We start from the raw sequence: 16,044 nt of genomic DNA on the forward strand, positions 1-16,044 counted from the left end.
GTACCTTGGATAGAGATGAGCACCTGAAGAAGGCTGGATTTGCTTGTCCACCTCTCTGTCCCCTGAAACACACACATAGCATGATCAGCTCCATTCCAGACAGACGCCCACACCCTTCTTGCTCTCCCTTGACCCCGACAGGGGGCTGGCTGTGTCCTCACCTTTCCAATCCAGGTGCCCAGAAGGCTGACACACACCTTCCCATTGTCATACAGGTTGGGGTTCAGGCGGCCACTGCACTGGGAGAGGTAGCAAAAGTGGGGGGGCACAGCTGGGTAGATGTTGGGGAGCTGGATGTCAAACAGGTAGAGCCCATCCTCATAGGGGGTTCGAGTGGGGCCCTTGATGAGGGCCGAGAAGAGGTCCTAGAAGAGGGAGGGAAGGCTGAGGTGTGCGGGGCTGAGGGGTCCTGCACGTGGAGACTGGTTTCCAGGGCACCGTGCAGATCACGTGCGAGGAGCAGCGGCACACCTCCAGCAACAGAGTAGCTGACGCAGACGTAGGTCTGTGCAGCCCTACTTGGTATCTTTGAACCCCTGGCACAAAAGGGATTTTCCAAGCTGGTTTTTATTATATCAGGTTTTTTCCCTCATACATTATTACTTTAAAACTGTATTTCTCGAAACACCTGCCATGACCCCCAGCCCCAACAAGGCAAGCAACAATTACAAGCAGTAAGAAGCTGAGGGTAAAAGAAAAAAAAGGGGGGGGGGCAGCCCATGGCTCACTTGGGAGAGTGCAGTGCTGATAACACCAAGGCCATGGGTTCGGATCCCTATATAGGGATGGCCGGTTCGCTCACTTGGGAGAGTGCGGTGCTGACAACACCAAGTCAAGGGTTAAGATCCCCTTACCAGTCATCTTAAAAAAAAAAAAAAAAAAAAAGCTGAGAAAAAGTTCCAGGATGGCGAGGCTGCACTTGCTTTTGAGGACTTAGGGGGATGGTCTCACAACCAGAGAAATGACATTAAGGGTTTGCACTCCAGAGGAAGTGTTGGGAGACCACCAAAGAAACTCAGATCATTAGGTCCTAAGAGACGATCCGCAGACATTCGGAGTGTGTGCACAGAATGTCAACGGCCAGGGCAACAGGCCTGAGGTAACTGATAAGCTGGAATGTCAACGGCAAGGGCAAAGTAATAACTGGAGCGAAGGAATCCTCTCATGCATGTTTGGTACCATCCCCCGAGCCTCAAGATAAGGCACTACTTCCCTACCCCTCTGAATGAGATTTGGGAAAAGCAGAACGAAACAAAAAATTTTGTTCCCTTCTTCCTCAGTAGAGCTGAGACAGGCTGGAATTTTCAAAACGGATTTAAAACTCAAGAAAATACAAAAGTGTTAGATCCTCAAGCAGCACCGGCCCTTCCCAACCCCACTCTGATTTCTGGCTAGCTGGGCCCAAAGGAATCACACCCCTCTTTGTAGCGCTCAGGATCCCTGCTTTGTCCCTTCTTTGGCCCCCTCCTTCCAGAACAGGGCCCAGAGCTCAGACTCTGATTCTGTGTCTAGCATGGAGCGTGGCTCACTGCAGGGGCCCTGGAAGGGTTTGCTGAAAAAATAAGGTGGCAGACGGAACGGCTCGCCCATTCCTGGAGCAACCAAGGAAGCCCTCAAACTGCCTTCAGTAAATACAACTCAGAAATGGTGGGTGCATCCGCAAACAGAGGAAAAAACGGAATGCGATGTGGCCACGCAACAGTCTACTACTCTGTAGGTAAAAACAAGTGAACTAGATCAACATGAACCAAGACACGTGGGCTCAAGAATCACCGCTGGGAGGCCAAGCCCGTGGCGCACTCGGGAGAGTGCGGCGCTGGGAGCGCAGCGACGCTCCCGCCACGGGTTCGGATCCTACATAGGAATGGCCGGTGCTCTCACTGGCTGAGTACCGGTCACGAAAGGCGCAGTTGGTAGAGTGCTGCGCTGGCAGCGCGGCGACTCTCCCGCCGCGGGTTCGGATCCTATATGGGACTGACCGGTGCACTCACTGGCTGAGTGCCAGTCACGGAAAAAAAAAAAAAAAAAAAAAAAAAAATCACCGCTGGGTGAAGCAAGCAAGCTGCAGGGGACATGCACAGGCACACGCTATTTGTGTGAACAGATCACAAAAGATGTCACGTGCTGATTGGTGACAGCAAGAATGTAAAAATATTTGTAAAAGGTCTTCTGGAAGGAGACCCACCAACTCCTAACAGTCACAACCTCTGGGAGCAGACAGAGGCCTAGGATTTGGGGAAAATGGAGGTAAGTGTTGGTCAAAGGCAACTTTAGTTCTTTCTGTAATGTTCTGATTTTTCAAAACTAAGAGTAGACCCAGGTAATAATCATATAACTAATTTCAAGCTAATATTAAAAGGGAGAGAGGAAAGAAAGAACCATCTGGTTTCCAGCCCATTGGCCTAGACATGTGTGGGGCTCTTGCCAGCCCTGCTGGCCATGTGGCTGCATGGCTCCAAGTTGGCCCCTCACCTATAAAAGGTGGCTAGGCAGGCAGCCTCTCAGGTGGTCAGCCCCAGAGATGCACACACCCGAGGCTGCAGGCCTCGGCTATGGAGCACTCACACCGCACAACTGCGCCTGCCCACGCTTGCCTACTTGCCATTCTATCCTCAAAGGTCTTGACCATGATGCCATCGGGCAGTGAGGTAGCCAGCAGTGCCATCTCCTTCCGTACTGTGCTGAAGAACTTCTTGGCTTCTGGAGGCTGGAACTCAATTTTCTTAAAAGAGTGATTTGCTAAAGGGGAAAAGAGAATGGTCAGTCTCTCATGGGGAGGCTCTGGAGCTGGCTCTGCAAGACGGGCTGCTGCCCCAGGAAAGCCTGGCCTGGGAAGCAGGTGTGCTCCGCAGGCAGGTGAGTAACCCACGTGCTTCCCATCGATTGCTCCTGGCACGAGAACCGTGACCACACCAGGAAACAGTTTCCCCGGGGCTGCAGCCAGGGGCTGGGAGGGGATGAGCCACCTGACTTCCAGATCTGTTAACACAAATACGAACCCAGGTGGGCAGGGGAGGGGAAGACAGGCGAGGCCGACTCACAGGGCGCAAACTCCAGCACCGAGAAGACCTCGCCCTTGGCGCTGGTGAAGGTGACACCCGGCTTGCCACCACATTGCTGGCAGAGCACTGGGGTCTCGCTGGGCCACTCGGCTTTCACTGGTGACTGGCCTTCGGGCTTGTCCTCCTTGCGCTCTGTGTCGGGCATCGCCTCCATCTTCTCCTCCTCTGCGATAGCCACATTGTCCAGAGTCTTCTTGAGGTTCTCCTGCAGCTTCTTGATGTCATCCAGGAACTTCTTCTCCCGCGTTGGTTTCTCGGGCTCCACGGTGGGGGAGGTGGGGGAGCCCGTCAATAGCTGCTCCACGGTCATGTTCTTGAGGCTCTCCAGGATCTTGATGGCCTCCTTCAGCTCCCGGAAGCTCTTGGGAGGCCCATCCTTGCCAGCCTTCTCCATCAGCCCGGCCACGGGGGCGGCCATGGCCACAGCCCCCTGGATGGCAGCCGTTGCAGCCTCTTCGCTGATCACCACCCCCTTGTCCTCCTCAGGGGCTGCCAGCTGCTCAGCAGGTGGAAGTGGGGGCTCCTCTATCTTGGGGTGCTCATCCTCCACCAGCCCATTGTCTGTCTCCCAGCTGTCACTGTCATCCTCCCACTCATCTGAGGATGCCCCACTAGTGCTGCCTTCCACTGAGTCGTAGTCTGACTCCTCGATCTCAGACTCAATGTTGTACAAGTGCTGGGGACAGAAGGGAAGGGCAGCGGTAAGCCAGACAGGAAGTCATCTCTGCACCACGGAGGAGCCCTGGGGATCCCCAGTCCTCACTGCTGTGATGACTGTGCTCACCCAGGCCTTGGCAATGCCATTCCTCCCTCCCCCATTTTCTGCTCTAGACTTGGCTGCTTGAGCCTCTCCATGTTAGGTGGTCCCTAGGTCTCTGGGAGAGCCCTTCACCTGTCCCGCCCCTCAGCAGGACCCAAAGCCCAAACCAATAGCCTGTTCCAGCCTCCCCTACCCCTTTGTGCACTTGGTCAGTGTCTGTCCAACAGGCTAAGGGGCCCAACGGGAAACCTCAGCAAATCCAGCCCCACCACCCAAAGGACTCAGGGCGCTAACCATGGGGGCAAGGTGGCCTCTGTGGGGTGGCACTGGGAGCTGGGAACATGTGACAGGAGGCGTGCGGGACAGCTGGCCCATGCACATCCTGTCCCCTTTCCTGGAAGGTCACAGAGATGAGGGGGAAGCCATTCCCTTCCCTTACCCACCCCAAGTGGGCACCAGGAGAGGGGAGCTGAGCTGTTGGATGGGCTCAAACAAGGGGGCGAGGGAAGGGTAGCCCTCTTGCTCGGAACCCAGCAGCAGCAGCTGGAATTGGTTGGCTCTTCTCCGTTCTCTTCCTATCTATCTGTTAAGGTTTTCCAAGAAACGCCGCTGGGAAAGCCACCATCTCCTTGTAGAAAGTAACTTGCATTTCCTTAGCATAGTGAGCTGAACATCCAGGAATACCCTGGAGCTTTGTGAAAATCTACAAGCACCTGGCGATCTGGAAAGCCTGCTTGGAGAGGTGAGACTGCAGGCCGGCTGCCAGCTGCCCCTGTCCCCTCACCCCGGGGCTCTGTGTGTAGTAACATCTGAGCTCTTGCCAGGAAGATCTGAGAGCCTGTCTTCAGGCTCTCAGGGACAGGAGACAGGCCACAGTTGTGACTCCAATAGCTGGGGTCTCACCAGAGGATTACCTGGGGCAAGATGATGGTCTTTGAGTTGTCAGCCCACACCACTTCCACCTTGCTGCTGACGTCCACGCGGGCCACCTGGCCCACCGACGGCTGCTGGGCAAAGGGGACAGAGTCAAAGGGGCAGCTCTCCAAGAGGGGCGAGGGCCAGAGCACCTTGGAGGAAGTCCACCAGTGGGCAGCAAGGGTCAAGGCTGTGAGGACTGAAGGATGTGGGCACCAGCAAGGGGTGAGTCCAGCCCTCTTGCTCAAACACCCTCAACACCTGCATTCCACTGAGCCCACTCTCCTCCACCTGGCAGTCGAAAGCTCATAACTCGGCTCTTCACATGCCCCCGGGATTCTACTTGCCGTGTTCAGCCTCTCTGGGCTTCTTGCCATCCCCAGGACGGGGTTTCATGCTTCGGCTCTTCTGTTCACACTCCAACCTGCCTGGAACCTGCCCTGACCCACCCAACGTGCCCACCTCTTCTTCCAGGCCCAGCTTAAGCCCCTGCCCAAGCCTCTCCTGTGCTCCATAGAACCTGATATCCCACCCACGGGGCTTGTGACAAGGAACGTGGCTCTCTCAGTAAGCACGAGCAGCAGGGGCTCAGGAAGCTGGTCCCAGCAGGGGGACAGGGAGGCCTCCTGCAGGAGTCGGGGCTGAACAGCCACTCTATTGCAGGGCACACAGCCTAGAGGGCTTTCAGGTCTTGTCTCCTGCAGCCACCTGGTGGCACCAATAGGGACTGCGGGTGCTGCATGGGATGGGAAGCAGCTGAGACTTGGGGTGTACCTCATCCTCCCTGTGAGGAGCCCCGTCCTCAGTATTGCCAATACGGATGACGATGTCAGTTGTGCGGAAGCGAAAATCGGGGTGGTCAGCAATGTCGTAAACACTCACATCCTCCTCTTCTCCAATCAGCTGTGGCACAGGATGGCTTGTCATGAGCCAGGGGCCCTGAACCAACCCCCAGAGCCCACCCTGCAGGAAGAGGAAGGGGCGGCACAGACTCACTTCCACATCGTCCCCGCTTGGCCGCAGCTTGAACCACTTCACCATGCAGGTGCGGCCAATGTGGTCCCCAGACTGCACCACGCCATAGACAGCAGGGTCCGGACAACTCTGGACTAGGGAACCAGAGAGGGGACGCAACTAGCAGGGCAGCCCTGGCAGTGCCCACCTGCCATTCCATCTCAAACTACAGTAGGGCACAGGACCCAGTCATTTCCTGGCTTGGCCAGCAGAGGCCAAAATAGGCCTCCCACAGCCCTTGAGAGGGTCGGACACCTGCAAACGGGCAGTCTGCTCCCTGACTTCCTTTTAGCAGTGACCCCAAGCCGCCACCCAGGCCCTCATCAGCAGCTACCTAGCTGGCTGCCCCTCTGGAGCTGGCACTACCTCGCTTGTCCACCACGAAGTCTCCGGGGCAGAACTCATTGTTGTCCAGGTGGTGCACGGGGAAGAGGTCGTTGGAGCGGATGTTGCACTCCACGGAGCCATCCTGCCACATCACATCAGCTGAGGTCATTGTGGTCACCACCTCCACTGCCACCCTGCCGGGTGCGAGCCAGTGAGCCAGGCCGTGCAAAAATGCTTCCCCAGGGAAAGGGCAGATCATCTTTCTGCCTGTCCCCTCCCTGTGGGCTTGGTAACCTGCAACTCTTAACCCTAGGTGGGAGGGCTGAGAGTTCCCACGTGTGCAAAGCTCATCTGTGGTTCCTGTGCCACGTGTTCTCCTCTGAGAACAGGTCCCAGAGAGCTCCGGCCAGGCTCAAGGCCACTGCCACCATCCCACCCTCTGCACTATTCCCCAATCTCTCCTTTCCACCAGGGCCCTCCTCAGGCACCATTTGCCATTTGGGATGGGCAGCTCTGAGCTGTCACGAGGCCTGCAGCCTGTGGGCAGTGTATAAGTGTGTTCCAAGGGGACAGGGCTCTCTGCTGGTCTCAGGTTAAACGTTGGGGGGGGCGGGGCGGGACACGTGCCCTGAGGTTACCTATCCCCTGGCTTGAAGTCACGAGTAACTTTATTCTTCTTCCTCTTGTGCTTCCGCTTTAGGTTCCTGATGGACAAGGGGATGCTCTTCCTGCGGCCAGTACCGCTGCCGCTCTGAGAAGAGGTGCTGGAGCTGGCAGAGGACGTTGCCGAGCTGGTGTCATCTGTGTCGTCGGCAGCCTCGTCATCTGCGTCCTGCTCAACCGAGTGCAGCCGGTCGTCGCCGCCCTCCTTCAGCAGGAACGGGGGCAGCTGCTCTCCAGCCTCGTGGGACTCTTCCTCATGCGGCACCCGCACGGGGCTGGCAGAGCCGTCGGGGGTCTCCTCAGGGCTAACTGGCCCCATTTCGCTCTTGGCTTTGGCTTCTGCTTGTTTGTCTGGGTCCTCCATGGAATGGTCCCTGGAACACTGGGTGTCCGGGGAGCAAGACATGATCCTCACCACCTGTTTCTTCAATAGGCGCTTCACCTGAGAGAGCAGAGCGGGGAGATGGCAGCTGTGGAGGGTGGCAGGCTGGCTGCCCCACCCCCACCCCAGCCTGTGGGACACCCAGGCGGGCCTGGCCCCAGGTGTCTCAGTCTGGGGGGCTGACAGCCATACACACCTAAGTGGCCAGCAAGGGTCATCAGGACTGCCCCCCAAGGCCTAAAGCACAGACCGTCCTTCCTGGCCATGGAAATGGCTCAAGGCCAGTTCCTTAAATGCCCTCCAACCCCTACCCCAAGGACATACCTTCTTGGCCATAGAGCCCTCCCCCTGGGCGCAGTTTTTTTCTGGACATTCCCAGGCAATCTTGGCCGGCTCTACCTTGGCTGGGAAGACATACAGACAGCGTTCCCCAAGCTGCCGCTGAGCATGGTCAAAGCATCCGAGACGCTTCACCCTGCGGGTAGGAGGAGTAGCTGGGCCAGGCTGGACTTCTGAGAGGCATGCGTGTTCTCGTCTTCCCCACGCACCTGCAGCTGGGCCCCAGGGACTTGCTCAAGGCATGCCTCTGGGGCTGCTGGCAGTCAGGGCATGCTCACCTGCCTAGGTTTTCCTGGGTGATGACAGAGGGCGGGGGGCTGACGCTGTCCGTGCCCCCTGGACAGAAACTCTTGGTAATCCATGTTACTTTCAGCTCCACAACCTGCACCTGGGGACGGCAGGTTGGACCGGGCCACAGTAAGGCAGGTTCTTTTTTTTTTTTTTTTTTCGTGACCGGCGCTCAGCCAGGGAGTGCACCGGTCATTCTTATATAGGATCCGAACCCACGGTGGGAGCGTCGCCGCGCTGCTAGCACAGCACGCTACCGAGTGCGCCACGGGCTCAGCCCAGTAAGGCAGGTTCTAACAGCACTCTCTTTAACCAGCTGCCCGGAGCCCACCTGACCTCCAGAGCAGAAATGTGGATGTTCCTAGTTCAGCACCAAGTAAGGACACACTGGAGCAGGCCCTGACTCTATGCTGCCCCCTGCTCCAGAACCACTGTCCCTGCCTCACACCAGCCAGGGCCCACTGGAATTGTCCCTCGCCACTCCCACCTGGCTCAGCCTATGTACATGAGGCTGGGGACATCTGCCCATCGATCACTCCATGACCAGAGCCTAGGTTCCCCTTTCAGATTAGCAGGGCCCAGATGCTGAGGAATAGGGCTTAACTCAGAGCAGGCTTGTGCAGGCAAGAAAGGGTCAGAAGCTTGGCTCCAGGGCATGGAGGTCAAGGACTCCGTTCCCTCACCCTCACCCCTGACTCCTACCTCTTCTACCACCACTCGGAACTTGCTCTTGGTGCTGAGCACGGGTTTGACCCCTGACAGCCACTGGACGCTGGAGAAGATCTTGGCGGGGCCGATGAGCACCTGGCCTGGATAGAAGCCGTAGGAATCATCAAAGAAGAGACCCTGTGGGATTTGGGGCCAAAAGAGATTCCTTGTGAGCAGTGCCTCCTTGGGTGATGGTACTCTCCCCACCTGCCGAACCCATATATACAGGCTTCCACATGCTCTAAAATAAATGCCACAGCTCCAGAGCAGTACTTCTCAAACCTAAGGTGCATACACATCACTCAGGGATCTTATTAAAAAGTAGATTCTGACTCACTGTACAAACTTTTGAGGACTAAAGCTCTAGAGAGCAGTGGTCCCAAACCTGTTTGATCATGCATCTGCAGTGTCTCTACTTATTTACAAATTATGTCCAAGCACTACTGCACTCACATATCATACTAAGACACTAAGACAGAAACATAGAGGTTTTAAAGGATAAGATAAAAAGCTAACAAAAATGCAAATAAAAGTTCTAATATTTTCTACCTATGCCCAAACTTTTAGACCCTCTGGTGCACACCCGCCCCTTTCCTAGGAAACTACTTTGCTCAGCCTGGGCCAGCTACAAGCTCTCTGCTAAGAAGTCCTCCTTCCTGCACAGCCAGAGGGCTGAGGAACAGCAGTAGTGCACTGCCCCCAATGGAGCTAGCCTGGCGGGACCCACGTACTGAGTCGCTGACGTGTGGGCAGACGTCGTAGAGCTTGGCGCCGTCCTCTGTGTTCATGGAGCACCTGCAACAGAGAGTGTGGGCTTGGTCTCCAGCAGGGGCACAATGACTGAGTATCACACTGCAGTGACCAGAGGTGCCACATTCCCTAAAAGGTCACAGTTCACCTTCTGCTAACAACATGGCCTCTGATGAGGTATAAGAAACTCTCCTAAAACGAATAAGACCCTAAGCACCATAGTGCTCACCACCAAAAAAGCGTAGGGTATTTGCTAAATCATCAGCTTTTATCAAATATCCTAAGTGAAGATGTTTCTCCCCAAGCCAAGACAGACCAGACACCGAGCAAGAGAATTAGGCCATGACAGATAAGGAGACCAGCACAGGGTTAGGGCCTGAGATGCAAGGCCCTGAATGCCAGTAACATCTGTCACTGCCCTTGATTAAAATTGTCATCACAAGCCCCATGAGAAAACACCCTCCTCCCCTCCTTCCAACAGGCTGCCCTTCCCAAGCTGATGGCTCCTTCACACTGAGATATCTACCTGGCGCCATTGGATAGTTTCAGGATGATCTGGTTCTTCAAGTCATAGACCTTCCCTAGCCAGCAGTCATAGGCAATGTAGTCCCCATACATGAAGGGCTGCAGACCACGGGAACAGCAGCAGGGAGAGAGAGCAGACAACACTGATGTCCAGGGCACAAATCCCTCTCTGCCCCGCTGAGACAGGGCAGGAAGGATGCACATAACTGTTGCAGCTGGCCTTCCCCACAAGTTTTAGGCTGTATCCCAGCTCCCCTTCCCAGCGAGGGGAAGTGTGGTATGGGGGTGCTGAGTGGCGGGGATGGAAGAGTCATACAGAGACTGTGGCATCCATGGACACAGGACACCCGGGTAAGGGGACTGTGGAGGTGGCTGGCAGAGGAGACAGCTGTATAGTTGGGAGGTTGGCTATGTGGACAGATAATGACAGTGCTTTGAGTAAATAGGTAAATATATTGAGGAGACTGAGAGTCAAGTTTCTCACTGCTGGAGAAGGTACTCACTGACCTAGAGTGGAAAGGAGAGAGTCTGAGGTATTGAACTGCAGATATCAGAATAAACTCATATTTTAATACACACACAGATTGGTGTTGACTTTTAGATAATGTGTAATGTGTACATGCATATACATGTGTGTGTTTCCTAGCACTGCCCTAAAAGGGCCTAGTAGCATTTAGCACACCCAGCATCCAGATCTTGGTTTTTAAAATATCCCTTTCTTCTGAAAAGATCTAGGCTCCCTGGAGAAAGGGCTGATTCCAGGGCTGGATCAGAAAAAATACAAGATGAACTTGGGCATCTCACTGTGCCAGAAAGTAAGGAAGTGATGGGGAAAAAAAAAATGACAAGACGGGGACATGTGAAAAGGACACAAAAGCAGCTTGAAGGGGATCCCACTGGCCAAATCTGGGATAATTAAAAAAAAAAAATAATAATAATGGATTATTAACCAATCGAATAAAACAGGAATCTCTGAGTATATACTGATATAAAAAATAAATGAATACATGGGCAGAAGACAAAGCTGTTCTGTACAGTAGAGCACTGACTCACAAAAATGAGGCAGTGATAGAGTCATAACATCGCCACGTAGCAACCAGCGGAGTGATGGTCAGTTCGGGTGGGAACTGTTAATGGCAGCTAAGGCTGGTGGATTGAGGTTTGACAAGTAACACATTACTGACATAGTCTTGAAGTATGTCCCCACAAAACATAATCACCTACAAAGGGGGTAAATAGTGACTTTATGATGGAGAGGCCCAGCAGACACCAACATGACCAGGGATTGAAGCCCACACCCCCAGCGGCATTGCTGCTGATACCATGAGCCAGAAGGGACTTGCTGGCATTTCTGTGGCAGCCCTGCCAAGAATGCATGGGCTGAGGCTGGGCATGAGGCAAGATCAGACAGACCCAGGGAGAGGGTCATATACTGAGTATATCACTGTCCAGAATGTGGAAGACAAAGAAAGACTGGGGAACCATTCCAGATTGGAGAGAGATCAAAGGGTTGAAAACTAAATGCAAGATGTGTTCCTGAATGGGATCCTGGGTCAGAAAAGGAAAAAGGGTATCGTTGGGTCAACTGAATGGGGTCTGTGGATCAGACAGTAACGTATCCATGTTGATTTTCTAATCTGGGGGGTTGTGTGGTGGTTACATAAGAGAGTGTCCTTGTTTTTTGGAAAATGCAAGTAGTAGTGTTCAGGGGTGACAGGGCTTCATATCTGTAGCTTGCTCTCCAGTATTTCAGGAATAAAAAACACTAGAGAGAGGGATGTCGGGGGAGGAGTCAGGTAAGGTGATGGAGCAAATGGAGTGAAGTGTTAACAGCGAGGAACCTGCATGAGGACACAGGAATTTACAACTTCTCAATAAGTTTTTTTTTTTTTTTTTATAGATGACTGGTAGGTAAGGGGATCTCAACCCTTGGCTTAGTGGTGTCAGCACCACGCTCTCCCAAGTGAGCCAACTGGCCATCCCTATATAGGATCCGAACCCGTGGTCTTGGTGTTATCAGCACCACACTCTCCCGAGTGAGCCACGGGCTGGCCTCAATAAGTTTGAAATCATTTACAAGATCATTATTGAAAAGAAATCTGTGTTTTTTGTAGTTTTTTTTAAAGGAGTGTTAGAGGAGCAAGGAAAATGGGTAAAGACAACCACACTGGCAACCTATGCTGGGGTTGGAAAAGTAAGGATATGTCTGACCACATGTCTAAGTGGCTTCCTCACAAGCGGCACAATGAGGCTACCAGGAGCCAGCTGGCGCAGTGATGCTGTGCTTTGCCATCTGACCGGGGAAGGCTGTGTGTGGCTAGAGCGCCCAGGGAAGGTGCAGGACAGATGTGCCACTGAGAGAATCAGAGGGCCGGCTCACCCAGATATGCTGGAGGTCCTTGCTGTTGACGGGGTAGATGATGCAGTTGGTGCCGATGAGCTTGACAGCGCAGTCGATGTTGACGTCTATCACCGTGCCGCACTGACTGTCCTGGGGGACAGGGAGGCATCCAGGCCAAGCTGGTGCAGCAGACCCAGCCCAGACAATCCCAAGGCACACCTGCCCAGAGCTGATTAGCCCTCCCACAGAGTGTGAGGTGGACAGACCCAAGTCCCCAAGGTGGCCACCCCAAGGCCCAGGGCTGGGGTGGGGATGCAGGACTCACAGTGGATCGCATGTGCCGGACCACATCCCGGGGCACCACGGAACGGTCCTCCAGTTTCAGCTGTAAAAAAACATGAGTGTGAGAGAACGGACTCTGAAGTCACATCAGGATACATTTTTCTTCCAACTTCTTCTAAAGCGTGAATATCCATACCGCTAAGCACACAAATCCTGTGTTTGGCTGGAAGCATTTTCACAAACTGTGAACACCCTCTAAGCAGCACCCGAATCCAGAGATAGAGCGTACCACTCCCAGAAGCCTCCAGTGCCCCTCCAGGCACTGTCTCCCCCACCAAAGGCAAACAGCTCACTGGAGGTACTCTTGATCACAGTGAAAAGTGTGGCTAAATGACAGGTCACATAAGGCCTCACCTTAATTAAAAGGTTTAATAGCCCCTTTTATAGACTGCAAAATATTTTGCTAGGAGTTAAATCCTCTTTCTCCTTTCTGCAAGTGCCTGCCCTCTGACCCTGGCTGATCAGTGCTGGAGCATGATCCTGGGCTATGGTGGGTTACCCCAAGCCCAGCTATCACCTGACACCACGTTCTAATCTGGGTTATCCCTCCTGACCAGCTGCAGCCTGCTCCTTATCTAGTGTGCTGTGGAGCCCTGCAAGCAGCTGAGCAACTCTTGGGATGCTGGCTTCTGGAGTCTGGCCAACTGCACAAACACCTGACCCATCCCTCCACGAACACCCAGCAGCCACCTCCTCCCATTGCCTGGTCCCCCTCCACCAGCCCAGGCCGGATGTGGTTCTTCACTAGGCCAGCCTGTCTTCTTTGTTAGTGGTCCCCCAAATGTGGGGCCGCTCCTCTGCAGTTCTGAGTCACAGTTATGGGTGGGTCTCTGAAGCTGCCCACCTCCAAGACCCCAAATCATGGGGTTGGAAGGGTTGTTCCCTCAGACACCACCCAACTGGACACTGCTCAGCAGCAGCCACTCTGCTGTCAACCCCTGAGGCATGGAAAGGTGACCACCACGAAAGAACTAAAGTGCTGAAAAAGGAAGATACCAGTTCAAGGTCACTGACGTTTTGGCAATGAAACTACAACAAACTCTGCTATTAGTAGGACATGACTTACAAAAAAGCAAAGAGGAAGCAATGGACCATGCAACCAGCAGTGGAGAAAGTCCTACAGGGACCATAAGTCCATGTTCCACATGACAATGAGCCTAGTTATTAAATATGGGGGTTCAAGTCAGACACGGAAACTGCAGGCAAATTGCTCCCGTCTACCTACATGAAATGGGGACAAAAGTAGCCCTCTCAGAGTGGCTGAGGTGGCATTAATAAGGCAGTAAAAGCACAGGCATGTACACCGTGCATGGTACACAGTAGGTGCTCAGCAAAGCCAGCTGTTATCACTGCCGCCTGACTCCACTGACCCAAGGCACAGGCTGAAGACCCCTGAAAGGTCGGGCTCTTCTTACCTCTGCTCCAAGACCCCAGGAGGCTGCGAAGGGCACGCTGGGATCATGGTGCCACTTTCTAACTCAGAGAACATTCTATGATGTAACTGTGCCCACATCTCTCCTCTGGGACATGGTACTTTCCGCGCTGCTCCACCCTATCTCAACCCCTACTCCCATTTTATTATTTTTATTTTTTAAATTTTATTTTGTCGATATAAAATGTGGTTGATTATTGTGGCCCAATAATCAACCGAAACCTCCATCCCTCCTCCCTCTCCCCCCTCCTACCCAACAATGTCCTTTCTGTATGCTTGTCATGTCAACTTCAAGGAATAGTAATTGTTATGTCTTCTTCTCCCGTTTTTTTTTTTCTTTTGTGTGTGTGTGAATTTATTTATTTATTTTTATCTCCCACCAATAAGTAAGAACATGTGGTATTTCTCTTTCTGTGCCTGACTTGTTTCACTTAATATAATTCTCTCAAGGTCCATCCATGTTGTTGCAAATGGCAGTATTTCATTCATTTTTATAGCTGAGTAGTATTCCATTGTGTAGATATATCACATTTTCCGTATCCACTCATCCGATGATGGACATTTGGGCTGGTTCCAACTCTTGGCTATTGTAAAGAGTGCTGTGATGAACACTGGGGAACAGGTATACCTTCGACTTGATGATTTCCATTCCTCTGGGTATATTCCCAGCAGTGGGATAGCTGGGTCATATGGTAGATCTATCTGCAATTGTTTGAGGAACCTCCATACCATTTTCCATAGAGGCTGCATCATTTTGCAGTCCCACCAACAATATATGAGAGTTCCTTTTTCTCCGCAACCTCGCCTGCATTTATCGTTCAGTCTTTTGGATTTTAGCCATCCTAACTGGGGTGAGATGGTATCTCAGTGTAGTTTTGATTTGCATTTCCTAGATGCTGAATGATGTTGAGCATTTTTTCATATGTCTGTTGGCCATTTGTATATATCTTCCTTAGAGAAATGCCTACTTAGCTCTTTTGCCCATTTTTTAATTGGGTTGCTTGTTTTTTTCTTGTAAAGTTGTTTGAGTTCCTTGTATATTCTGGATATTAATCCTTTGTCAGATGTATATTTTGCAAATATTTTCTCCCACTCTGTTGGTTGTCTTTTAACTCTGTTAATTGTTTCTTTTGCTGTGCAGAAGCTCTTTAGTTTGATATAATCCCATTTGTTTATTTTTCCTTTGGTTGCCCGTGCTTTTGGGGTCATATTCATTTTTTTTTTTTTTTTTGTCGTTTTTTCGTGACCGGCACTCAGCCAGTGAGTGCACTGGTCAGTCCTATATAGGATCCGAACCCGCGGCGGGAGCGTCGCCGCGCTCCCAGCGCAGCACTCTACCAAGTGCGCCACGGGATCGGCCCTGGGGTCATATTCATGAAGTCTGTGTCCAGTCCTACTTCCTGAAGTGTTTCTCCTATGTTTTCTTTAAGTGTTTCAGGGTGTATATTTAATTCTTTAATCCATTTTGAGTTGACTTTAGTGTATGGTGAAAGGTATGGGTCTAGTTTCATTCTCCTGCATATTGATATCCAGTTCTCCCAGCACCATTTGCTAAAGAGGCAGTCTCTTCCCCAGTGTATAGGCTTGGTGCCTTTGTCAAAGATCAGATGGCTGTAGGTGTGTGGGTTGATTTCTGGATTCTGTATTCTATTCCATTGATCAGTGTGTCTGTTTTTATGCCAGTACCATACTGTTTTGGTTATTACAGCTTTGTAGTATAGTTTAAAGTCAGGTAGTGTTATGCCTCCAGCTTTATTTTTTTTGCTCAGCGTCACTTTGGCTATGCATGGTCTTTTGTTATTCCATATAAATGTCTGGATAGTTCTTTCCATTTCTGAGAAAAACATCATTGGAATTTTGATGGGGATTGCATTACATTTGTATATCACTTTGGGTAGTATGGACATTTTCACTATGTTGATTCTTCCAATCCAAGAGCATGGGATATCTTTCCATCTTCTTGTATCCTCTCTAATTTCTCTCAGCAGTGGTTTGTAGTTCTCATGATAGAGATTTTTCACATCCTTGGTTAACTCAATTCCTAAGTATTTTATTTTTTGGGGTGGCTATTGTAAATGGGCAGGCTTTCTTGATTTCTCTTTCTGCATGTTCACTACTGGAGAATAGAAATGCTACTGATTTTTGTGTGTTGATTTTGTATCCTGCTACTGTGCTGAAATCATTTATCACCTCCAA

General features: G+C 52.0%; 1 protein-coding gene across 2 annotated transcripts in view; it reads right to left on the reverse strand.

The window, feature by feature from the left end:
- The window catches only part of UBE2O (ubiquitin conjugating enzyme E2 O), a 54,371-nt gene that overhangs the window by 2,394 nt on the left and 35,933 nt on the right, over positions 1-16,044 (reverse strand). Inside the window, exons 2-17 of one of the 2 annotated variants that reach the window (XM_063081045.1) lie at positions 12,400-12,459; positions 12,114-12,224; positions 9,735-9,832; positions 9,190-9,253; positions 8,453-8,596; positions 7,741-7,850; positions 7,448-7,598; positions 6,717-7,183; positions 6,118-6,272; positions 5,734-5,846; positions 5,512-5,640; positions 4,737-4,826; positions 3,042-3,738; positions 2,603-2,739; positions 162-365; positions 5-62 (exon numbers count right to left, since the gene is read on the reverse strand). In XM_063081045.1, the coding sequence (XP_062937115.1) occupies positions 5-62; positions 162-365; positions 2,603-2,739; positions 3,042-3,738; positions 4,737-4,826; positions 5,512-5,640; positions 5,734-5,846; positions 6,118-6,272; positions 6,717-7,183; positions 7,448-7,598; positions 7,741-7,850; positions 8,453-8,596; positions 9,190-9,253; positions 9,735-9,832; positions 12,114-12,224; positions 12,400-12,459 (2,788 nt within the window). Of the gene's footprint in view, positions 1-4; positions 63-161; positions 366-2,602; positions 2,740-3,041; positions 3,739-4,736; positions 4,830-5,511; positions 5,641-5,733; positions 5,847-6,117; positions 6,273-6,716; positions 7,184-7,447; positions 7,599-7,740; positions 7,851-8,452; positions 8,597-9,189; positions 9,254-9,734; positions 9,833-12,113; positions 12,225-12,399; positions 12,460-16,044 lie in introns of both variants that reach the window. The other variant, XM_063081044.1, reaches the window with a different exon arrangement.

This window comes from Cynocephalus volans, chromosome 16, assembly GCF_027409185.1.
Source record: "Cynocephalus volans isolate mCynVol1 chromosome 16, mCynVol1.pri, whole genome shotgun sequence".
Lineage (NCBI taxonomy): Eukaryota > Metazoa > Chordata > Mammalia > Dermoptera > Cynocephalidae > Cynocephalus > Cynocephalus volans.